At 49.3% G+C, this 25,542-nt stretch overlaps 1 protein-coding gene across 1 annotated transcript in view; it reads right to left on the minus strand.

Moving 5' to 3' along the window:
* Positions 1 to 12,770: 12,770 nt before the first annotated feature.
* Positions 12,771 to 25,542, minus strand: part of WDTC1 (WD and tetratricopeptide repeats 1) — a 73,162-nt gene continuing 60,390 nt past the window's right edge. Inside the window, exons 10-16 of the mRNA XM_054498840.2 lie at positions 24,586 to 24,661; positions 23,858 to 23,966; positions 22,907 to 23,080; positions 19,560 to 19,795; positions 17,216 to 17,390; positions 15,818 to 16,010; positions 12,771 to 14,816 (exon numbers count right to left, since the gene is read on the minus strand). Of these exons, the coding sequence (XP_054354815.1) occupies positions 14,619 to 14,816; positions 15,818 to 16,010; positions 17,216 to 17,390; positions 19,560 to 19,795; positions 22,907 to 23,080; positions 23,858 to 23,966; positions 24,586 to 24,661 (1,161 nt within the window). The 3' untranslated portion in view covers positions 12,771 to 14,618. The remainder of the gene's footprint in view (positions 14,817 to 15,817; positions 16,011 to 17,215; positions 17,391 to 19,559; positions 19,796 to 22,906; positions 23,081 to 23,857; positions 23,967 to 24,585; positions 24,662 to 25,542) is intronic.

Consider the following 25,542-nt stretch of genomic DNA (forward strand, 5'->3'; position numbering starts at 1 on the left):
CAAATGTTGGAGCCTTTTGGCTTTTTAAAGGATGTCAAGACAAAGAAAATGAAGTCTACTGGGGTGGGGAGGGGAAGTGGGGGACAGCCCAAAGTCAGAAGGAAGGCTGCCACTAAAAATCAGGCTTAAAGAAAAAAAAAAAAAAGAATAAAGAGTAATCGTAAAGGAAGGTATGGACAAATGCAGTCAGGAAGTTAGGAGCTTCCCATTTGGGGAAGGTCCTTCTTCCACTGAATTACCCTCCCTCAATGCTGATCTATGGAGAGCTTGCTGTCCTGTTTGTAGCACCTAATATTTTCATGTTTTTTTGTGGGGGATGTCTGTCTCTGCTATGGAACTCTAAGGTCCTTGACTTCAGTAGCTGGCACAGTTCCTGGTGCAAAGCATATGCCCACTAGATGTTTACTGATTCATTAGGTGATTGAACAAATGGATGTTTTATAAAGACCTCACAGATTCACAGGTGTGATAATGATTACAGTGGGTTAGAAAATGATTCTAACCCACTCCAAATTCTTTGAGCACATTTGTACCTCTCCTTGACCCCTGTGCAGTGTGTGATCCTTGAAGGGCAACAACCAGCATCCAGCACAGGGTTTGGAATAGATTAGGTGTGTAGTTTACAGTTGTTGAGAATAAATTACATGACTTCTTGATTCAATCACTGTAGTTATCTAATCTCTTCTGGACCACAGGCTGTCAGGAAGGTCTGTGCCTTAGACATCTCCCTACCGTGACTGTCAACCCATAATTCTAGCACAGGGTTGCTGGGTACCCTTTAAACATTTATTGTAGGTATTGATGAATAAACAACCAAAGTAAGTCTCTCAGGGCCTGCCACGAGTTTGGTAGTACTAATACACGTACCACATTTAATCTGCCAACCTTCAATGGCTTCCCATTGCACTTCGTATGAAACACAAATATCTTACTATGGCTCACAAAGCCCTGCACCATCTGGACCCATGCCCCTTCCTTATTTACTATACTACAGCCATCCTGGCCTTTTCTTTCAGTTCCTCTCATGCACTCCTTCATATTCCAGGGACTTGGCACACACTGTTCCCCTCTGCCTGAAATACTACTCCTATCCACTTAAAGCGGCTAACTTTCATTCTTCCAGTCTCAGATCAAATATTACTTTCTCAGCCCATCTCTGGTCTCCCAATCTAAATGAGAAAGCCCCCGTTAATCTCCTGTTCTTTTTCTTCATAGCTTCTTTGTAGCTATGTACTATTTGCCTCCCCCACTTGACTGGAAACTCTATTTGTCTTGCTAACGTGTGTATACTCAATGCCCAGTATAGTGCCTAGCACATGGTATTTGTTTAATCAATATTTGTTAAATTGAATGAAAGGCAAATACTTACAGGCTTGGTATCACATGCTGGTTACAGTCTAAACGCAGGAACCTGCTACCTCTTGGTGTCCCAAGCCTTTTTAATGGGCTTGGGTTGGTGGGAACAGTGCTCAGGCAGAGGGTCAGACGACAGAGCCCTGGCTCCTTTCCTAAGGTCCACATCATCCTATCCTTGGCCTAGGCAGCTGCAGAAACGTGGCATGAGGAGGGCCAGGTACCTGGAGGTAGAAGCCAGATCCTCTGGGCCCTGTCTCCCAGGCTTGCCCCGCACCACAACCCATCCACAAGATTTTTTTTTTTCTTTTTTTTGAGACAGAGTCTCACTCTGTCACCAGGCTGGAGTGCAGTGGCACGATCGTGGCTCACTGCAACCTTTGCCTCCCGGGTTCAAGTGATTCTCCTGCCTCAGCCTCCCCGAGTAGCTGGGACTACAGGTGTGCAACACCACACCCAGCTAATTTTTGTATTTTTAGTAGAGATGGGGTTTCACCATGTTTAGCCAGGACAGTCTCGATCTTTTGACCTCGTGATCCACCTGCCTCAGCCTCCCAAAGTGCTGGGATTACAGGCGTGAGCCACCGCGCCCGGCCTTTTCTTTTCTTTCTTTTTTTTTTTTTTTTTAAATAATGGATTCATCCCTGCAGAACACTCCTTCTCACATATACACCTTGGTTCTCTCACCCAATTGTAAGAGTCTGTCTGGCCTGTGCCCTGGACTCCTCTGCTGTTGCTTCCTTATCACCCATAAACAGATGGGAAATCTCCATCAAAGACTAATATTTCCTTCCAGGCTCACAGGATCACAGCAGGGTCCTGGAGGAAGCTCCTGTTATGGCTGAGCTTGGGACAGGATTGATAGGTTTCAGAGCTATCCCTCCCCCAACACACACCCCAACCTAAAATAGGAATGACCATCTGGATCCACTTATGGGTTTGGCTGGGGGAGGGAAGGATGCCAGAGCTGAAACTGTCAAGCTAGGAAACCTTTGAGGGTAAGATGCTGCTTGTTTGAAGGGTGAGCTTGGGGCATTTCCTCTCTTGGTGGGAGTCAGAGCACCCCCTCAACTGGCCCCATGTATAAGTCCCCAGGACTCACAAATCTCCTCTCTCAGGATATCTCGCTCCTGGCATTCAAGGCCTCTCATAATGCCCTCAAATTTTCTTTCCAGCCTCATTTCTCACAGTCTCCTTCGGGACTTGCCTGGAGTTAGCCTCACTGGCCTGTTTGCCCTTCACAGAACGAGTCCTGAACTTCATACCCCATGTGTTTGCTCACACCATTCCCTCATCGGGGACGTCCTTCCTCTCCTCTTCTACACTACTTTCAAGGTTTCAGGCAAATGCTCCCTCTTTGCTCCCAGAGCACGAAGGCTGTGTTTCCACCTATTGAATATTCATGTGTACTTGCATTAGCATTAGCTGTTTACATGTCTGTCGCTCCCAAGAGACTGTGAACTCCTTGAGAAGGGGACTAACTGGATCTATTGGTCCCTGTATCCAGCTAGGCAACTGGCAGAGAGGAAGTGCTCAGGTAATGTCACTGGAGTTATTTGTTGACTGTAGATGGTCTCCTTAAGGGCTCTGGGGAAGAATCACCTCAATTCGGGGAAAGAGCCTAAGCCAGGGGCATGCTGCAGTATATGTAGCATGTGGGAGGGCAGCGTACTCTCTTCTGCTCAGCTTCATCATTGCCCTCTCTGGTCCCTGGAAGCTGGGCCTCTCTCCATTATGACTCCAAACCTTCCCATGGTGGGGAGGAGATGAAGGGGACAAACTCAGTGCAATAAACTATTTCAGAGCAAACCCACTGGTCGTTTAGACATCAGAGTTCACAAAACGACTTCCTTTTCCATTCCATTTTTTTGTTTTATTTGGAAATGGAGTCTCCCTTTGTCGCCCTGGCTGGAGTGCAGTGCATCTCAGGTCACTGCAACCTCTGCCTCACGGGTTCAAGTGATTCTCCTGCCTCAGCCTCCTTAGTAGCTGGGATTACAGGTGCACACCACCACACCCAGCTAATTTTTTTTTTTTTTTTGAGATGGAGTCTTGCTCTGTCGCCCAGGCTGGAACGCAGTGGCACTATCTCGGCTCTCTGCAGCTTCTGCCTCCCAGGTTTAAGCGATTCTCCTGCTTCAGCCTCCTGAGTAGCTGGGACTATACGTGTGCACCACCATGCCTACAAATTTTTGTATTTTTCATAGAGACAGGGTTTCACTGTGTTGGCCAGGCTGGTCTAGAACCCCTGACCTCAGGTGATCTGCCCACCTTGGCCTCCTGAAGTGATGGGATTACAGGCGTGGGTCACCATGCCCGGCCCCAGCTAATTTTTGTATTTTTACTAGAGGTGGGGTTTCACCATGTTGGCCAGGCTGGCCTTAACTCCTGACCTCAAGTGATCCATCCACTTCGGCCTCCTAAAGTGCTGGGATTACTGGCGTGAGCCACTGCACCTGGCCTCCATTCCATTTTATAGGTGGGCTAAGTTACCCAAGGTTATAGAAAGCACAGCTAGGACCAGCATATGTCTCCCACTTTGGGGTGCCCAGGAAAGCATGATGGCTACACATGTGGACTCAGGAGTCAGCCAGCTCAGTGTTGGAACTTAAGCTTTGTCAATATCTGTTGCACCTTAGGAAAGTAGCAGAATCTGTTAGGGCATCAGTTTCCTTCTCTCTAAAATAAGAAATAGGCTGGGGGTGGTGGTTCACACCTGTAATCCCAAGACTCTGGAAGGCCAAGAGGGGAGGATTGCCTGAGCTCAGGAGTTTGAGACCAGCCTGGGCAACATAGCAAGACCTCATCTCTACTAAAAAAAAAAAAAAAATTAGCTGGGCATTGTGGCACATGCCTATAATTCCAGCTACTCGGGAGGATTGCTTGAGCCTGGGGGGGCCGCAGTGAGCCACTGTTTGTTTCTTTATTTATTTGAGATGGAGTTTCACTCTTGTTGCCCAGGCTGGAGTGCAATGGCGCGATCTGGCTCACTGCAACCTCTGCCTCCCAGGTTCAAGTGATTCTCCCTGTCTCAGCCTCCCAAATAGCTGGGATTACAGGTGCATGCCACCATGCCTGGCTAATTTTTGTATCTTTAGTAGAGACGGGGGTTTTACCATATTGGTCAGGCTAGTCTCGAACTCCTGACCTCAGGTGATCCACCCACCTCGGCCTTCCAAAGTGCTGGGATTACAGGCGTGAGCCACCACGCCTGGCCAGTGAGCCATTATTAATTTCATCATCCAGGTATTAAGCCTGGATGTTGATAGTTATCTTTTCTGCTCCTCTCCCTCCTCCCACCCTCCACCCTCCAGCAGACCCCAGTGTCTGTTGTCTCCTCCTTTGCGTTCCTTTTTTTTTTGAGACAAAGTCTTGCTCTGTCACCTAGGCTGGAATGCAGTGGCACAATCTCGGCTCACTGCAACCTCTGCCTCCTGGGTTCAATTGATTCTCATGCCTCAGCCACCCAAGTAGCTGGGATTACAGGCACGCACCACCATGCCCGGATAATTTTTGTATTTGTAGTAGAGATGGGGCTTCACCATGTTGACTGGGCTGGTGTTGAACTCCTGGCCTCAAGTGATCCTCCTGCCTCACCCTCCCAAAGTGCTGGGATTACAGGTGTGAGCCACTACATTTGGCCTGGTGACGACCCCTTTTAGGACTTACTAGAGTGATGAGGGGAGACCAGCGTGAGAGTCTCTAAATCACTGTAAAATCGGGGTAAACTATGGCCTCATTAGGACCAGGACCTTATTTTATACGTAAAAAAGAACTGGGTGGGAGCAGGAGGCACAGCAACCAAGTGGCACATTCCTTCTTCGGGCCGCCACCCCTGCCAGACATGTTAATATCCCTAGACCTGACAAAGAACCTGGCACGTGTGGGGCACTGAATGATGGCAGAATATACTGGGGAGGACTCACATTTCACAGTAAAATCCAGTGTTCAGCAACCATGCACAATCCCTGTATTTGCTATTCCTCCAGATAATCTGGAGGCTCCAGGAAGGCAAGGAATATGTTGTGTACAATTTTGTTATGCCAGTGCCTGGCCCAATGCCAGACACAGAATAGGAGCTCAAAAGTATCATGGGCCGGGCATGGTGGCTCACACCTGTAATACCAGCATTTAGGGAAGCTGAGGCAGGAGGATCACTTGAGGCCAGGAGTTTGAGACCTTCCTGGGCAATATGGCAAGACCCTGTCTCTATTTAAAGAGAAAAAAAAGTATTGTGACCTATTATAAGAAAATGGTTTATAAAGAATTGTACTAGGCCAGGCGTGATGGCTCACGCCTGTAATCCCAGCACTTTGGGAAGCCAAGGCAGGCGATCACCTGAGGTCAGGAGTTCGAGACCAGCCTAGCAAACATGGAAAAACTCTATCTCTACTAAAAATACAAAAATTAATTGGGCGTGGTGGCACATGCTTGTAATCCCAGCTACTCGGGAGGCTGAGGCAGGAGAATTGTTTGAACCTGGGTGGCAGAAGTTGCAGTGAGCCGAAATATCACGCCCTGTACTCCAGCCTGGGCCACAGAGTGAGACTCCATCTCAAAAAAAAAAAAAAAAAAAAAAGAATTGGACTAGGAATTAGGGATCAGGAATCCAGTCCTGACTTTGGTTCTAATTCACTAGGGTGCCTCAGGCAACCCCATCCCTTTTCCTGCCCCTCTTTGAAACTTATGGTCCCTATCTGTACAATGTGGAGACAGAGCTAGATCAGTGGTTCTCAGCTCTGGCTGCATATTAAAATGAACCTGGGATGATTTAAAACAATGGATGCCAGCCCAGGTCAGGAATGGAGCAGGACAAAACTCCCATGCTGTTTAGTAGTGGGAGTGCCTGTGAACAGCCACTGCACTCCAGCCAGCGTAACAAAGCAAGACCCTATCTCTTAAAAAAAAAAAAAAAAAAAAGACGGATGCCTGGGCTCTACCTCAGACCAATTAAAACAGAATCTCTGGGGTGGGTCATGGAAAGTTATAAAAGCATCCTGGGTGATTCTGATTTACAGCTAGAGCTGAGAGCCTCTGAGCTAGATGACTTCTCGTCACCTTTTAAGTTCTGCAACAATATTTGGGAATGCTCTTAAGCAGAGACAAGAGCAGCCCTCTGGGGCCACACTTGCCCTCCACAAATGCAGAAGTCCCTATTTCTAATCTCTGCTTTACTATACCTTCACAGTATGGGCTCATCTGAGCCCCAGACTCTCTTATCAGCAAGGCTCATGAATGCTTTGGATGAATCACACATGTGGACACTCTTAAAAAATGGAGCACCACTGATCTTTTTGCTGTCTCTGTAGTTTCGCCTTTTCCAGGAAGTTATCTAGTTGGAATCATACAGGATGTAGCCCGTACAGTCTGGCTTCTTTCATAAAGCAATAAACATTTAAGTTTCCTCCGTATCTTTCTGTGGCTTGATAGCTCATGTCTGTTTATCATGAATAATATTCTATTTTATGGCTGTATCAGTTTGTTTATCCATTCACTTTTTTTTTTTTTTTTTTAAATTGAGACGGAGTCTTGCTCTGTCGTTGCCCAGGCTGGAATGCAGTGGCGCGATCTTGGCTCACTGTGACCTCCACCTCCCAGGTTCAAGCAATTTGCCTGCCTCAGCTTCCCAAGTAGCTGGGATAACAGGCACGTGCCACCACACCCGGTTCATCTTAGTATTTTTAGTAGAGAAAGAGTTTCGCCATGTTGGCCGGGCTGGTCTCAAACTCCTGATCTCAAGTGATCTACCTGCCTCAGCCTCCCAAAGTGCTGGGATTATAGGCATGAACCACCGCTCCTGGCCTCCATTCACCTTTTGAGGGACATCTTGGTTGCTTCCAGTTTTGGCAATCATGAATAAAGCCGATATAAACATTCATGTACAGGATTTTACATGGTCATGTTTTCATCCCCTTTAGTTAAATACAAGGAGAGCGACTGCTGCATTGTATGGTAAGAGTATGTTTAGCTTTGTAAGAAACTGCCAAACTGTCTTCCAAAGTGGCTGTACAGTTTTGCATTTCCTCTGGCAATGAATGAGAGTTCCTGTTCCTCTACATCCTTGTCAGTATTTGCTGTGGACAGTTTTAACATTTTAGCTATCCTAGTAAGTGTGCAATGTGCAACGGTATCTCATTGTTTTAATTTGCAATTCCCTAATGACATAATGTTAAACATCTTTTCATATGCTTACTAGTCACCTGTAAATCATCTTTGGTGTGGTGTTCGGATCTTTTGCCCATTTTGAAATTGGGTTGTTCCCATATCGTTGAGTTTTAAGAGTTCTTGGCCAGGCGCGGTGGCTCATGCCTGTAATCCCAGCACTTTGCGAGGCTGAGGCGGGCGGATCACGAGGTCAGGAGATCGAGACCATCCTGGCTAACATGGTGAAACCCTGTCTCTACTAAAAATACAAAAAATTAGCCAGGTGTGGTGGCGGGCGCCTTTAGTTCCAGCTCCTTGGGAGGCTGAGGCAGGAGAATAGCATGAACCCGGGAGGCGGAGCTTGCAGTGAGCTGAGATTGTGCCACTGCACTCCAGCCTGGGTGACAGAGCGAGACTCCGTCTCAAAAAAAAAAAGATTGTGTATTTTGAATACAAATCCTTTATCTGTGTTTTACAAATATTTCTCCGAGTCCTTGGCTTTTCTTTTCATTCTCTCCACTGTCTTTAACTGAGAAATTTTTTATTTTAATGAAGTCCAACTTGCCAATTTTTTTCTTTCATGGATTGAGGTTTTGGTGTTGTATCTAAAAACTCATTGCCAAATCCAACAAAATAAGTGGCTGGGACTGCAACTTGGATTATGTTAAAGCTATAGATCAAGTTGGATTTTTTCCTATGTTATCTTCTAGAAGTTTTCATAGTTTTGTATTTTAAATTTAGGTCTGTCATCTATTTTGAGTTAACTTTTGTAAACAGTGTTAGGTCAGTGTTTAGATTTTTTTTTGCATATGGATGTCCAGTTGTTCCATCACTGTTTGTTGATAAGACTATCGTTTCTCCATTGAATTGACTTTACTGCCTTGTCAAAGATCAGCTGACTGTAATTGTGTGCGTCTATTCCTGGGTTCTCTATTTGTTCCATTGGCCTATTTGTCTATTCTTTTGCCAGTACCACACTGTCTTGATTATTGTAGCTTGATAGTAAGTCTTGAAGTCAGCAGTGTTAATCCTCTGAATTTGTTTTTCGTAAGTATTATGTTGGTTATTCTGGGTCTTTCTTCTTTTTCTCCATTTTTAACAAGAAGTTTATTTAAACAACAAGATGCTTGACTTAAAAGGAAAACTATTTAGGATTCTTTTTTTTTTAAGAGTAATTTATCTCTAGTTAAAGACAGATTGCCCTACATGTAAGAGCTATATACACAAAAGTTATAAAATTGTCCTTGGTTTTACAATGATAAATGAAAAACATTAAAATTCTCCAACTGAATAAGGTATGCAAGGATTTTTTTTTGTTAAAATAGTGAGAGCAAAATAACATTGCAATGTAAGATAAGAGTTGAATGAGCATGCCACTGATGGAGAAAGGGAGGTAATTTTCAAGAATCAGTATTTTTCCCCACGGGTATGTTTTGATTGACATCAAGTGGATGTCATTGGCCATTTAATATTTAATACAGCAAAATGCTTGTGAACATACACCCATTATTTTATGTACAATAAAGGAATGGGTAAGGGAAAAATAATAGAGAAAACTATACTATAGTAATAGTCATGATGTGGTGAAACCAAATTGCAGTTTTCTAATTGAGAATGTAATCTTGGTCTATAAGAACAAAGTTCTAGAGTAAAGAGGCAGGTTCCTTTTTCAGTAGACACTTCTTGTCTGTTGCTGAAACACATCAATTGTATCTTCATCCTCCATTTCCAACTGTGCAGGTGTGTCTGTTTCATTGACTGGTTGCCTGTCAAACTAGAATCTGATCTGCCTCACTGACAAACTCTGTCATTCACAATAGACTTTCATTACTCTATTAAGTGGTATATGACTCTTTTTTTTTCTTTTATGAGATGGCATCTCGTTCTGTCACCTAGGCTGGAGGGCAGTGGCGCGATCTTGGCTCACTGCAACTTCCATCTCCCGGGTTCAAGCAATTCTCCTGCTTCAGCTTCCCAAATAGCTGAGACTACAGGCACATACCACCATGTCCAGCTATTTTTTTGTATTTTTAGTAAAGACGGGGTTTCACCATATTGGTCAGGCTGGTCTCAAACTCCAGACCTCAGGTGATCCACCCACCTTGGCCTCCCAGAGTGCTGGGATTATAGGTGTGAGCCACCACACCAGGCCGGTATATGACTTTTAATTTTAAACTGCACCACGGAACAATCCTGCCCTATTACCTTCACATTAATAAGATTGTTATTCTCAGTCTTGACTCCTTTCTTGGGCTTTTCATCAGCCATCCGAGTGCTGGAGTCTCCTCAGCTGCTGCTTCACAAATGAGGCACCAGGTCTGCACAGAATGAATGAGCACACAAACGGCACCAGGAGAGGCAGAAGGAGGTAGAACAGTGGAACTATTCTGGGTCTTCTACATTCTCATGTAAACTTTAGAATCAGTTGGTGATACTCACAAAATAACTTGCTGGGACTATGAGCAGGATCACGTTGAACCTATAGATCAAGTTGGAAAGAACTGACATCCTAATATTGAGTTTTCCTATCCGTGAACATGGACCATCTCTCCATTTACTTGATCTTCTTTGGTTTATCAGTTTTGTAGTTTTGCTCATACAAACCTTGTACATATGTTGTTAGATTTATTCCTAAGTACTTTTTTTGGGGAATGCTAATGAGGGCTGAATAGGTGGAAGACAAGGTGCTTTTAGAACAGTGAAACTATTCTGTATGACTATGTAATGGTGGATACGAGACATGCATTTGTCAAAACCCATAGAACTCTGCAACACAAAGAGTGAACCGTAATGTAAACTATGGACTTCAGTTATCATAATGTAGCAATACTGGTTCATTAATTACAACAACATACTAATGCAAGATGTTAATAGTTGGGAAAATAGAGCTGGGGAAAGAGGGGTATATGAAACTCATACTATCTGCTCAATTTTCTGTAAGCCTAAAACTGCTCTAGAAAGTAGAGGCTATTAATTTTTTAAAAAATGGAGTACCAACTCCAAATGAAATGGAGACCCTCGTGAAGTCTTCCAATGCCTCCCTTGCCTACAGGATCGAGTCTGTGGTCTCTCACCAGGCACAGGAAGTCCTTCACAGTTTGACTGCCCCTCCAGTCTACCCTCTACAATCCGACCAAATGGAGTCACTCAGGGTTCATGAAGAAACCTGAGACTCTGCACTACTCCCTGGTCTGGAACATTGTCCCTCCTTTGCCTGGTCTGGAAATGCCTTCAAAAAGCTTCTGTAGACGTTAATTTGGGTACACAGAGGAATGATACCAGCCCACAGTATCTGTTTTATAATACCACCTATTGTGTCTCTGGCAGGACCTCTCAGTAGTTTCAGTAGTGAAACTACTGTTCCCACAGACTAAACCATAGTTCCCAAACTGTGCATCAAGGTGCCTGAGGGCACCCACAGCAAATTCACAAGGGCAAAGTAGGATATTTTGAAAGACATTTAACATCTTTGGCTAATGAGAGAACTACTAGCTCAAGGTAGTTCACAGTTCCATTATTAAATTATGCCATAATCCTTTTGATTATGTCATCTTTAAGAAGCTGGGTCTTGGCCGGGCGCAGTGGCTCACGCCTGTAATCCCAGCACTTTGGGAGGCCGAGGTGGGTGGATCACAAAGTCAGGAGATCGAGACCATCTTGGCTAACGCGGTGAAACCCCATCTCTACTAAAAATACAAAAAATAAGCCAAGTCTGGTGGCAGGTGCCTGTAGTCCCGGCTACTTGGGAGGCTGAGGCAGGAGAATGGCGTGAACTCAGAAGGTGGAGCTTGCGGTGAGCCAAGGTCGCACCACTGCACTCCAGCCTGGGCGACAGAGCAAGACTCTGCCTCAAAAAAGAAAAAAAAAAAAAAAAAAAAAAAAGAAGCTGGGTCTTTAGTGGTTGCTGTGATAAAAAGCAAATGAAAATCAATGTGGGACAGGAAATGAAGGTAGCAGTGTCTGCTTTGATTAGAAAATTTAACAAGTTGTTCAGTGCCCAATGGGCAGCACAGATCCCATTAGTAATTGCAGTTGTTTAAGAATGAAGGCTGGGCGCGGTGGCTCACACCTGTAATCCCAGCACTTTGGGAGGTTGAGGCGGGCAGATCACCTGAGGTCAGGAGTTTGAGACCAGCCTGGCCAAGGTGGTGAAACCCCATCTCTACTAAAAATACAAAAAATTTTGTAGCTGGGTGCGGTGGCGGGCACCTGTAATCCCAGCTACTTGGGAGGCTGAGGCAGGAGAATTGCTTGAACCCAGGAGGCGGAGGTTGCAGTGAGCCGTGATTGCACAATTGCACTCCAGCGTGGACGACAAAAACGAAACTGTCTCAAAAAAAATAAATAAATAAAAATAAAAATACAAAAAAAAATAGCTGGGCGTGGTGGCACATGCCTGTAATCCCAGCTACTTGGGAGGCTGAGGTAGGAGAATCACTTGAACCCGGGAGGCGGTGGTTGTGGTGAGCTGAGATTGTGCCACTGCACTCCAGCCTGGGCAACAGAGCAAGACTCCGTCTCAAAAAAAAAAAAAAAAAAAAAAAAAGAATGAAATAAATATTGTTTCTTCCAATTCAGGTGTATTATTTTTTAAATGGCAACTAACTTGTTAGGACATAAGTACTTTTTAAGTGATTTGGACTTAACTACTTAATAAATTTAACTGTTATTTCTTTTGACTTAGAAGCTCCATGAAAAAATTACTGAGATGGTAATGGTGCTGTGAGCTAAGAAAGTTCAGGAACCTCTAGTATAAGAGATTATCTAATCCAGGGCACTTCAAAAACTTGCATATGTGAAATCAATTTAGTGGGTTATAACCATATTTTTTTCCCTAATAAAACAGAAAGGTAAGCAGAGTACACTGCATATAGCAAGGGTAAATATTATTGTGTAAAACTTTTGTTCATTTTTTATATATATACACACACACACACACACACACATATATCTACAAGTAATCATGTGTATATTGGGTCACAATGTAAAATGGTTTGAAAAACCACTAAGATTCCAAGCCCCTTATTTTACTGATGAGAAAACAGCCAGAGAGTGAAAGCTGATGATTACAAATCACAGCCATGAGAGGTGGGCTCTGCACTCAGCCCTGCTGGGCTGGGTGGCCACTGCTCACAGTGACCCTTCAAGGCAGTCCTCATTCTGCCCAGTAGAGGTGTCGTTACTAAGTCATAGAGCTACAGAGGTGAGGGACCAGGTGCCCTCACTTTGGTTCCAAGACCCATCTGCACCCCACAAATGCCACCAGCCACACCTAGAACAAAATGGTTTTAATTAATTGCGTCACCCTCACTCTCCTGGGAGCGGAGCAACAAAAAGGCTCGGCTCCTGCCCCCAGAGGACAGTAAGGCTTATGTGTCTCTCCACACTGCAGGGCCCAGGCTGGGCAGTCAGGGGGTGGGAAGCAGGACAGGGGGAGGAAGGGAGGCAGGGAGGAAATGGCAGGTGGCTGGAACACAAGAAAGCAAAGGGGACCCAGCTGGTCCTTGGGCCCCAGGGCCCAGCCCCAATACTCCTGCTCTCCCTTCTCCCTGGCTAGAGAAAGGTCACGGAGAAGAGACAGGGGAGCAGGTCCCAGCAGCAGGAGAAGCAGCAGCAGCTGTTTCCTTCACCAATAAATATACTTCATTACCAAGCTAGAAGAGAGGGGTGGGAAGAGGGACTGGGGTGGGAAGGAAGGGGGAGAAGCTGCCACCTGTGTTGCTGGGATTAAAGCAATGAGATGGTGCCAGACCCCCCACCACTATCCTCACCCTCCCCTTGTCTTCTTAAAACTGTGAAAAAGCTTTTAACATGGCCCTCCTGTCTCCAGGGCTGCTCTGAAGCCTGACTGAGAGGAGGCACCTGGCAGAGACAGGGGCTGAGGGAGGGAGCGAGGGAGTAGAGGGAGAGGAGAAGGGAGGCTGCTTTTCCCCAGGGGCTGCAGCTGGAGGGCTGGAGCCAAGTAAGCACTGAGGGGAAGCAGGGAGGGAGAGAGGGGGAAGGATGAACCAACTACCTGGAGCAGCTGGAGCTAAGAGCCAGGGGGCAGAGGGGAGGGGAGGCCTGGTGAGTGGTGGGTTGATCGCTGCATCCAGTGTAAAGCTTGGGGCTGCTGGGGAGGGAGGGGCCGAGTAAGGGACTTTCCCATCTGAGTGGCTCAGGAGACCCACCCCTCTCCCCTCAGAGCAGCAGGGGACAGAGAAAAGCCATCACTTCTTTGGTCTTTGTGGCGGCTCAGCATGTGGGATGGGAAGTAGGGCAGAAAGGGCAGAGAAGGGCCCTTAGCAGGAAGCGCCACCTCAGCAGAGTAGGCCTGGCTGGGAGCTCTGGCAGAAAGGTCACAGTGAGGCTGAGGAGCGCCCAAGAGGAGAACGGCCATAGTGCAGAAGTGCTGGCATGGATGGGTGGGGTAAGGTGCAGTGCCCCACCCTCTGCCAGGGCCCTTGGGAAAGGCAGAGCCTCCAGAGGTGGCCAGTGAGAGTAGGTGCAGGGCCAGAGCTAGTAGCCAGGAGAGGAGCGAGGGTGCTCCACAGTGACCTCAGCAGGTGGCCTGGTCTTGCCCACTCCAGGGCTCCCATCCTTCCTTTTGGTTCCGCTCTAACACTGGTGGCTCTGGAGGGAGGCTGGGACCCATCCTTTTTCAAAACCTTTCCTGAAGACCACAGGGGAGCTAGCCTTGCAGGCTAGGGAGCAAGAGTGGCAACAGGCCAAGGCGAGCCCTTACCAATTGGGAATCCCACTCCTCCTCCTGCTGCCAGCTAAAGGGCAGGACAGTCCCTAAAGACAGTTCAGCTTGTTCCTCCCCACCTGAGGCAGAAGGGGTTTTGAGGCAGGCCAGAGCCCTCCAGGGACATGAAAGCAGGAGATGGGGGGGGCATATGGAGGGTTGTCCCCTCCTGCTCTTTTTTTCAGGGCTGGGGATAGTCAGGGGACAATCAGCCCAGAGTCTGAAAGCCAGCAAGTTGTAGCAACCTCCACCCCTAACGCCAAACTAACAAACAAAACAGGGGAAATGAAAAAAAGAGGGGTGGGGAAGACAAACCAAAACAGAATCCCCTGACCTCCTGCCCAGGGCAGAGGGTCCAGCCAGTAGCAGGGGCTGGGGACCAGGGCTGGAGGGTCTAGCTGGGCCGGCACTGCACCTGGCCCTCAGAGCTGTCCTCATCATCAGAGGCCCCGGCACCCCCACTGCTCAGGCCTGTGATCCGGTAGCCCATGTTGAGCAGCATCACCTCCAACGGGTCTGCATTCATGCGCCGCTGGTTGGCCTGTGAAGCACCCTCCATATCTTCCACGACTCGGCCTGTGAGGTCTTCACTCTGTGGTGGAGAAAGAGGTGACACACGTGGGGCTCAGGGAGGGAGAGACACCAGGGTACATGTATAGGGGTGGGGGAGGGAAATACACAGATTAAACTATCTATAGGGGGAGGTACACGTACGTGCCAGGAGGTGTGTATGGTGGAGGGGAACACACAACCTTGGCTACATATTGTTGGGGGTGCTCACACTGGAATATATATGGGGGGACACGCCACCTCAGGATATACACGCAGGTCATAACATGCTGGGATATACGTGGGGGACAGTACACACCAGGATATGTTGGACACACATACTGGGATACCTGGGACAAGGGGCAGATACAACTTCCCCACCCCATTCTGTTTTGTTGCCACAACTCTTGCTTCATCTTTCTTTCTCCTCTCCTCTCAATGGGGAAGCCTATAGGGATCCTCTCTTTAAAAGTCACAGCAAATTATCTTGGGAATCAGACATACCACTTGACTTTTGTTTTGCCAGCTGGGAAGAGGGAAGCAGTAGGGCAGAGGGGAAGGGGAGGCACCAAGCCAGCTTCCCTGGCTACCCACCCTGGGAGTGGAGGGGACTCCACTGTCCTAAGTGTCCTTGTGGGCTGGACACTTCACAGGCATCTCTTCTTTACTCCTCACCACAACCTTTCAAGGTGGTACTATTCCCGTGCCCAATGTACAGATGATTAAAAGCCTGGGTCAGAGATGGTGAAGTCTCTCAGGCAGCGAGTGAGGAGACTGGATTCAAACAGGCCTACCAGATGCCAAAGCCTGCATAGTTCCCTTGTGACCAGGCCCTCTGCACAGCTTCTGGAGAATTGCCGCTGCATTTGGAGCTTCTGGAATCTGAGGACACAGCCTTGGGCCCCGGGGTAAGGCTTACTCAGCAGCTTCTAGCCTCTGGGTGGCTCATTTCTCTTCCCCACGCCAGCAAGCTCCACTGGAGCCTTCCACAGAGTCCCTCCCCTCCTCTCTGCTTGGCTTTGGTCACCTTGCCTGCACCCTCACCTCTGGTCGGGGGTTCCAGAGCCGCACAACAGGATCAATGCCACTAGTGGCCAGGAAGCAGTAGCTGGGGTGTGGCTGCAGGCAGTTGACAATGGACTCATCCCCTTGGAGCACACGGACCAGGTTGGTGGTCTCCTTTTCCCAGATGAAGAAGGAGCCATCGTCAGAGCCACTGACGATATATTGAGCGTTGCTGGCGGGGGGGCAAAGGGCAGGGAGGTCAGGTGGGGTACTGCCCTACAGCCTCACGTAGAGGCTGCATGGCCTAGGTAAAGGGGGAGCAAGGAAGTCTGCAGCCACTCAGTCCCCCACACGCTGGGGTGTGCACTTGACCCAGAATTCCTCCATGTATATAGCCCTGGTCACTGTTCTCTTAAACCCAGGGCCAGCGACTACCTGGATTTCTCCAAGACAGTCTCCCCTACAGTTCATTATTACCTCCTTGGGCCAGGATCATCTTACATCATCTCTTGGGTCTCTAAAATACCCTGTTTTAAGCCTCCCCTGAGCAGTCCCAGGCTTCTGGCATCCAGACTCCCCGTGCCCCTCACACACCACTGACATTTAGAGGGCATCTTGATGGATTCTTTTTTTTCCTTAGAGACAGGGTCTCATTCTGTCACCCAAGCTGGAATACAGTGGCATGATCATGACTGACCGTGGCCTTAACTGGTCCTCCAATGTCAGCCTCCTGAATAGCTGGGACTACAGGTGCATGTCACCACACCCAGATAATTAAAAAAATTTTTTGTAGAGATGGGGGTCTAAGCTGTCCAGGCTGGTCTCAAACTCCTGGGCTCAAGAGATCCTCCCGCTTCAGCCTCCCCAAGTGCTGGGATTACAGGCATGAGCCACTGTGCCTGGCCTATGGAGAGATTCTTGATTCATGTTCATGTGTCTCACCTACCCAAAGAAAGTACATCTACAAATGAGGGGTGGGGGTGATGGTGTCTGAAACACAGAGTTTGTCCCTTAGTACACAGGGCACAGTTTTGAGCACAAAACAGATGTGCCAAGATTACCAGCCTTGGAGGGCTGCTGCCTCATACTCTCAAGCAGAGGGAGGTTCCTTGAATGCAGATAAAGAAACCAAGCTCTGGCACATGCAGACAGAGGGAGAAGGAGGTGGGGGATGAAGGAGTAGTCCAGGCACTGTGCTGGAGGCTCTACTTGGGTTATCTTATTAGCCCTTGTTATGGCCTCATAAATGGGCATGGCAGGTTGGTCATTTCATAGATTAAAAAACTTTAGAGGCTGACAAAGGTGAAGCCATTTGCCCAAGGGTACAGAGGTAGAGCAGGGATTTGAGATTCTTCTCTAAAACCATTATGCCCCAACACTCCCCACTCAACCTCCCGCTGCCATCTGGGCTGCACCCTCCTCTTCAGGGCCTCGGACCTGCCAAAGAAATTGGCCTCTTTGATATCCGTGGTGGTGTTGCAGTGGCCGCAGTAGCGGAACTGATAGTCGTAGCTTCGCTCCCGCAGCACCATTTCATCCTCTGAGATGGAGTCCTTGCGGCTCGTGCTGCGGAGGCGGACTGGGGCGCCGCCACCAGGTCCCTTCTTCTCCTCTGGGGGCAGAGATCCAGAAAAGGTAAGCGCCTTGTTCCTTTCTCTCCTTCCCTATTTTCCCCCACCCATGGCTCTGTTTTCAGTCCAAAGTCTGACAACATAGAGCTACCTGCCTCCACCCTTATCCTGGAAAATTGGGGAAAGGTTGTGAGGAAGATGCATCTTTGGATCTAGCCCCTGAGGATGTTCAAGAGGAGACGTTTGATGCCAGGAGGGCCCTGGTTCAGGTCCCTAAATGAGGGCCTGAAAGCCCCAAAGATGCAGAGACTCAAAGTCTGTTTCTGTGAAGGTAAGAGGCAGGGGAGGGTAGAGTGAGGCACTAGCAAAGAGAGAATGGATGACTTTTTTTTTTTTTTTTGAGATGGAGTCTTGCTCTGTCACGCAGGCTGGAGTGCAGTGGCGTGATCTTGGCTCGCTGCAACCTCCACCTCCAAGGTTCAAACGATTCTCCTGCCTCAGCCTCCTGAGTAGCTGGGACTACCAGGCACGTGCCACCATGCCCAGCTAATTTTTGTATTTTTAGTAGAGACAGGGTTTCGCCACGTTGGCCAGGCTGGTCTCGAACTCCTGACCTCAGGTGATCCACCTGCCTCGGCCTCCCAAAGTGCTGGGATTACAGGCGTGAGCCACCGAGCCCAGCCTGAGTGACTTTTATAAACAGATTCATAGCACTTAGGGCAGTAAGGACCATGCCCTTACCCTCTGGAAGACAAGTTATTAGGGTCCCAAATGAGAGTCACTGATCAGTTAAGTGACAGGTAAAGTCACACAAGTTTTCTCAGTTCCTTAAAAGTGACTCACTCATACCTGCTTCAGGGCCTTGGAGCATGCTGGTCCGTATGCCAGGAGCTCTGCATCTCCCACAGCTACACTTTGTTGTTGTTGTTGTTTGAGACAGGATTTTGCTCTGTCACCCAGGCTGGAGTGCAGTGGTGTGATCATGGCTCACTGTAGCCTTGACCTCCTGGGCTCAAGTGATCCTCCTGCCTCAGCTGTCTGAGGAGCTGGGACTACAGGTGTGTGCCACCACCCCTGGCTAATTTTTTTAAATTTTTCTTTTGTTGAGATGGGATCTTGCTATGTTGTCCTAGCTGATATTGAACTCCTGGGCTCAAGCAATTTTCCCACATCAGCCTCCCAAAGTGCTGGGATTATAAGCGTGAGCCACCGTGCTAGGCCACACAGCTATATTTTGTATCTAGTTAATGCTTCCTTTGGATCCTTTAGATCTTAGTTTGAATGTTTCTTCCTGAAGAACCCCAGAATGCCATCAAGCCCCCACCTCCCAACATGCACACCATTCAGGTCCCCATGGCACTTGTCATACTTTTTGTTTCTCCTTTATCACTTGGTTCCTTCACTAGACTGTAAATGCCATAAACACAGAAATTCCATGTGACTTAGTCACAGCTCTATTCCCAGGACCCAGCACAGTGCCTGGCACATGGCAGGTGTCTGATAACTATTCATTAAACAAATGAATTTATCACGTGGTTGGTAAACTGCAAAGGAGAGAGGTGAAGATCCATGTCTGCCTCCTATGAGCTCACCGTTCACGTTTACAGACCACACTCCAATGGCCCAGTTCATTCTCCAGCACACTGAGGTGAGCTCTTTGTGCTCTTTGTGCAGGTAAGGCAGTAGGTAGAGAGGCTGTGCTTTCTCCAAGGCCACACAGTCACATGGTGGAGCTGCATTTGGAACCGAGGCCCCACATTCCAAGCCTGAGGCATTTCTACTGCTCTGCCCTATTGTCTCTGCTGCACTTGTACACTCGGAACAAACACAACGACCAGCTTCTGCCTCTCAGATGCCCAGGTGGAACCACCAGGGCCCTGTCTAAGCGGGTGTGAATGCCTAGCCGAAGCCTGACTGAGCTCAGCTTCCTCCTATCCTGGGCACCAGGCACTCCCCCAGGTGCTTTAGACATGCCATTTAAACATGCTGATCCTCAATAGAAACGCTCAGTGGGAGGTACTGGCATGTCTCCTTTTCAGACCAGGCAACACTCTCAGAGAGAGACTAAGTAACTGCCCCAAAGTTGCATGGTTTCTGAATCAACATCTGAACCCAGGTCTCTCCAATCCCAGAACCATGACTTCTCCAGAATGTCATGCAGCATCTCAAAGACAAAGAGTAACAGCACCCCCTCCTCAGTGCCCACTCACCACCATCATTTTTAGAGAAGAGGGCAGCTGTGATGTCGCGGCCCAATGCATCACAAGCGCTGCTGTGGGCCTGCTCCGGAAATTTCCCTTTGAAGTCGTCCAGGCACTCCAGGGCTTCAGCCACATACTTGAGCTCAAAGAGGCAGCGGGCCAGGCGAAAGTGTGCCTTCAGGTGGCATGGGTTTAGGGAGATGGCCTTGAGGCAGTCCCTCAGGGCATCATAGTGGTCACCATCCCTGGGAAGGCAGGGAAGAGTGGCTTGGAGGTGGAGCCATGTGGCAAGCAAGGGGTCCCCATTCAGTCTCCTCTGCTTCCTGTGGCCACCCCAGCCCACCACTGACAGATCTCATGGCAAGGGGACTTGAGGACGAAGAGAATCCTGGCTCAGCCCAGGCCTCCCCCATCAGGAGACAGAGTATGGTTAAGGAGCAAGCCAGGAAACCCTGAGGTCTTGAGGGTGGCAAAAGCTGGTGTCAGGCTGCCCTCTGCTGGGCACAGAGTGCAACTGCACACTGGCTCACCCCAGGCACCCGCAGCTCTGCAGCAGAAGGCCTGGCATCTTGCCCACCACAGGCTCCCCAAGCCCTCCTTCTCTCTTCTCCCATCTACCTTCTCAAATCACCCCCGGCTGGCCTTCAAAGCCACGTCCAAGGCAGGGGGCCCTCAAGGACAGTTCTGTGGTCTGGGGAAGCCAGAAGTGTCAGGCTGGGGATGCAGGGTCTGACCAGCAGGCAGCAAGCCCTCAGCCAGACCCCCCTCTGTCCTGGCTGACTGATCCACAGCAGCTGTGGCCTCTACCTCCTGGGGCTGGAGGATGGGGCCTGACAGTCTGGCAGAGTCAGCTCTCTGGAAGCTGATGGTAAGGGGGGTTGTGCACACCAGGAGCTCCAAATCATCCCCACTCACTTCTCCAACCTCCTGAAGCATGGATGAAGGGAAGTGGGAGTGCTTTTGATGGGGAAGCGGGGAAAGAGGAAGTGAAAGGAGGTCAGAGAAGCCCCTCCTTTTCCCACCCTGTGCCAGAATATAGGAAGCACACTCCCCCAGCACCCACAGACCTGTCCTTGCCTCTTGTCTGGAGAGCCAGACAGGCCACAGGAACTGCTTCTTCAGAAGCCTTTTTTTTTTTTTTTCAGCTGGGCTGGAGTAGGCCTAGGACCCAACTGTGCCAAGCAGCAGTAAGAGGCACCCCTTAGAGTTAATGGCCCCTTCTCCAAGGGCACAGCTCACAACAATCCGGCATGGCTAAGGCAGGCCTGACATGGGAAGGTTCTTCCTGAGCCTCCTTCTGCAGCACTCAGAGGGAGCACCCAGTCCTCGGAGCAGCCACGCTCAGACCAGGAACCAGCAGCTCAGCCCATGTGGGGGCAGGCAGGAAACAGAGCTGCTTCAATGGCGTGGCCTGCGTCAGGATGAGCGGCTGTGACGAAGGAGCAGGCACTGTTTGGAAACCCAATTACTGCCTGCAAGGTGCCCCTCTGAGCTCCTGGGGAGAGCCAGACCAGAGACCAGCCAGGAGCCAGAGGGTGACAGCTCCCACTGCATCCAGGAGCAGATGGCAGCCGTGGGGAGACTGGCCTAGGACAGAATGTGACATTCTAGGGGTCACTGGCAGGCATGTGGGGATGGGGGTAGAGAGCAGGCTGGCTCCAGGGCTTACCCTTCCTAGACTCACTGCCAGATCAATCTCCCTGAAAGGACAGCCCTCGGCACATCCCTCTCCTGCTCAGAACTCTCCAGTAGCTGCCCATCATGCACTGAATCGAGGCCAACGTCACCGCTCTGTATTCCAAGCCCTCCCTAGGCCGGCCCCAGGCTACCTCACAGACTCATCTCCTGCCAGTCCCTTTCCGAACCCTCTGCTCCAGCCAAATGGATTTGCTGTTCTGCAAACAAGCTCTTCAGTCAGTCCCCCACCCCCACGCCTTTGTTCACACCATTTCATCTCCCTGGAATGTCCTTCCCCCACAGGCCCCTCCTCTCCTTCATCTCCTGTCTAAGCCTGCCTACACTTAAAGCCCATTCAGACGCCATGTCTTTCTGATGCTTCCCTGTTCCCCAGCTAAAGCGACCCAACTTTTCTTGATGCCCACAGCCCTTTACCTGACCATTCACAAGACTCACTGCTTCCTATCTCTTTAATGCTGAACTATGTTCACCACTTTACCCACTGTCCGGAGGCTCCTCTGGAGCACAGGAACTCAGAGTGATAGAACTTTGTGTTCCTAGTACCTAGCACATAGTAGGAGCTCAGAGAACATGCTGAGGGCACATATGGATTGGGAAATCACCAACCTCTCTTAGAAAGAAGGCAGGAGTGAAGCTGAGCTCTTAGCCTACAGCCTGGATGAGGACCACTGAGTTCCACCCAACTGTTGGACAGAGAGGTGAATCAACTCACGATTCACCCAAAACAGTCATCTCCTGGGTCTGGCTGCCACCTGAGCCCTTGGCCAACTCCTGATGCCTTAGCTAAGGCCGGGGGACAGCATCTTCCCCACCCCCACCTAGCACTACCATCCTGCTGACTTGGGTGGGTTTCTTAAGCTTCCCTCTCTGGCCTGCCTAGTTGCAGCCAGACGATGGCACACCAGCTGGCCTGTCTGTCTGGGCAGAGCCGACGGATGCCAGACGGAGCAGAAATGGCTGTGGGCCCAGCTCTATCCATCTCTAGTCCTGGCCCTGGCTGGGGGATGGGGGGGCGGGGTCTGCATGTCTGCTTGCCTGCTGGTGCTGCAGGCAGAAGGGCTGGGGGCCCTGATGGTCTCCAAAGATGAGGAGTTCTTTCAGATATGGTCTACTTCTTTATTACCAGCCACCATACCCTAGCGTGACCCATAGCCAGCTTTGGATCTCTGGGATATGGTTTGTACTCAGTCCAAAGGGTCTAAGAACACAGAAAGCAAGCCTTAGGGGGGCAAGGGACTGCAGAATATTTTAGACACATACCAACTGAATTCACCAAACCCCTCATTTCCACTTAGCAAGATTCCACTGCTCTTCAAAGTCCAATTCTCCAACAGTTGGGACTAACAATCCTCAACTCCTACTTCCCCAGGGGCCACAGCACTTTATAATAATATGCCATGTAGAAACTAGTTTTGAACATGTTCCACGTAACTGTGAGCTTCCTTAGTGCTTGAGACTTCCTGATTAATGGGTCAGGTGCCTGCCCACCATTAGCCTGGAGGTGGGGAGGAGAGGCCAAGAAGCCCTAAGAGGCAGCAATATGTTCTTGCCACTTTCCCTGGATGCCTTGGCAACTTGGCTCCATCAGGCCCCTGCCTTCTGGTCCAGCTGCTTTCTCCCTCATCCTGACCCAGATCCCCTCTGCAGTGGCCACTCACCACTTGCGCTTCATGTAGGCTGCTGCTCGGTTTCCATAAAGCATGGCATTGTGAGGGGCCCTCTGCACAGCCTTGCTGTAAAGCTGAATGGCTTGGGTCCACTGCTGGCAGGCAAAAGCCTCATTGGCTTGCTGTTTCACACGCTCTAGGTATGGTGGTAGCTCTACTTGGGGGCTGCAGGGGAAATAGAGCCAAGTCAGAACAGTCAAAGAAGGTCAGAGCAGACCCTCAGGGAATCTCTAACATGGCCTGAGGGCCACCCAGGTTTTCTTGGCCCCTGGGATCTGACTGCTATCTGGAAGAGGGGACCACTACTCTGGTCTGGGATATTACCTATTACTGTGATAGGGAATACCATTTGGAATTCCATTCCAAATACCATTCCAAATACTATCAGCCAGTGAAAAGAAGGGCAGAAATGAAGCTGTACTTAAACTCCTGGGCATGGTAGTAGCTGATACCACCTGCCTCCATGCTGAGCTGAACCTTATGACCACCCGAGTCCCTCCTATGGATCGCTGTCTAGAGAACTCTATTTCTCTCAAGGCTAGGGAATTTGAGCATCTCTGTATCCAAAGCCCAGCACAGAGCCTGGCAGAGAAAAGACAAGGATATGCTATAGGATGGGGAATAATATAAAGGGGAGGCCCATTTGTATGCAGCCCCTTTTTGGAGAGAGCTCAGTGCTAAGAGGCAGCTAGCCCCTAAGTCCTGACCCCAGTTACTGGTACCAACAGGCTAGAGCTAGTCTGACCATGACTAGTGTCCTGCCAGGAAGAGGGGCACTGGAAACACTAGCCACCCTCCAAGAAGGCTCTTTGCCTTGGTCCTCACTCTCTGGAATGCATGAGTAGGTGTAGGTCAGGAGGAAGATTTACAGGTTATGTCCCTCCCTCCAGTCCATATAGTGTAACTGGGGCTTGGAGGGCTGGACAAGCCAGCTGGCCTCACCTGACATGTCCCCTACTCTCCGGCAGCCGGAAGCCATTGCTATGAAGGTGCAGGCCATTGGACACACCGTTGGACACACCGTTGGTGGACATCTTGCCATTCTGGACTTCTGGCAGGAGATAGTGAGAAAGTGACAGCAACAACTCAGGAAGAGGACCCATTTCTTCCTGGCAGCCCTCTAGCTTCCATCACGGGGTCTGATGTTTCCATCATGGGACTATTCTCCCAGAGTAAGATCCATTCCCAGAAAGCAAGTTCTGACATAAAGAAAAGCCCGTGCGCCCTCTGCTGGCTGGCGAGGGACACAACTTCACCGTGGCATTACTCAGCTGGGGCTGGGGCTAGGGCTGGGGCTGGGGCTAGGGCTGGGGCTGGGGGTGGGAATGGAGTGAGGAGGTGCCTAAATCAACTGTAGGCCCCAGGAAGAAATCAATGAGAAGACTGGGCCAGGATACAAAGGAGAGGGGAACTACTTCAGGTTCTCAAGAGCCAAGCCATGGAAGGAACCTGTCTTTTCAGAGGGAAGCAAAAAGGGCAGTGATGCAAAGCTCTTGAAGAGATCTCCGCTCTATTGTCATCTTTCTTACTGCATAGGTGGGGTTATTTCAGAGATCTGCTCTTTTTGGAGGATCACAGTCCACAGTAAAGGGCAGGCTTCTCAGCAGGTGTAGCATGAACTGAAGCTCCCCTACACCACCTCAGCAGAGATACCCTAAGGGAGAACTTACCCCCTGAGGAGTGGCATTTTCTAGGCAAGAGGAAGGTGTACGGCCGCTGCTTGTAAGTCAAGTCAAACAAATAGACCTAGAGTTGAGGGGGGCAAAAAAAGAGATGGAAGCTGTGAGGTAAGGATGTGGTTGAACCAGTAACCAGGACTTGGCTTCTCAAGAACCACAGTCTTGGAACACAGTGAGTGTTGAGCAGAGAACCATCAGGCTATCCTAAGAGGTACTTCCAGCAAACCTCAGGCTGGAAAATCTTCCTAGCTCTAGCATTCAGGGTGGGCTATCTGATCTACCCAAAGTCCTGCTTGAAATACTATCATTAATTAGAATCACATTTGGCTGGGCATGGTGGCGTAGCCTGTAATTCTAGCACTTTAGGAGGCTGAGGCAGGAGGGTGGTTGCTTGAGCCCAGGAGTTTGAGACCAGCTTGGGCAACATGGCGAAACCCCATCTTTACAAAAAATACAAAAACTAGCCAGGTGTGGTGGCGTGTGCCTGTGGTCCCAGCTACTCAGGAGGCTGAGGTGGGGGGATCACTTGAGCCTGGGATGTCGAGGCTGCAGTGATCCAAGATTGTACCACTGCACTCCAGCCTGGGTGACAGAGTGAGACCCTGCCTCAAAACAAACAAACAAACAAACAACAACAACAAAAAAAAAGGTCAGGTGCGGTGGCTCATGCCTGTAATCCCAGCACTTTGGGAGGGTGAGGTGGGCGGATCACCCGAGGTCAAAGGTCAGGAGTTCGAGACTAGCCTGACCAACATTGTGAAACCCCATCTCTACTAAAAATACAAAATTAGCCAGGTGTGGTGGCACGTGCCTGTAATTCCAGCTACTTGGAAGGCTGAGGCAGGAGAATTGCTTAAATCCAGGAGGCAGAGCGGAGGTTGCAGTGAGCCGAGATTGCACCATTGCACTCCGACCTGGGCAACAAGAGCGAAACTCCAACTCAAAAAA

The sequence above is a fragment of the Pongo pygmaeus genome, chromosome 1 (genome assembly GCF_028885625.2).
Source record: "Pongo pygmaeus isolate AG05252 chromosome 1, NHGRI_mPonPyg2-v2.0_pri, whole genome shotgun sequence".
NCBI classification, from domain to species: domain Eukaryota; kingdom Metazoa; phylum Chordata; class Mammalia; order Primates; family Hominidae; genus Pongo; species Pongo pygmaeus.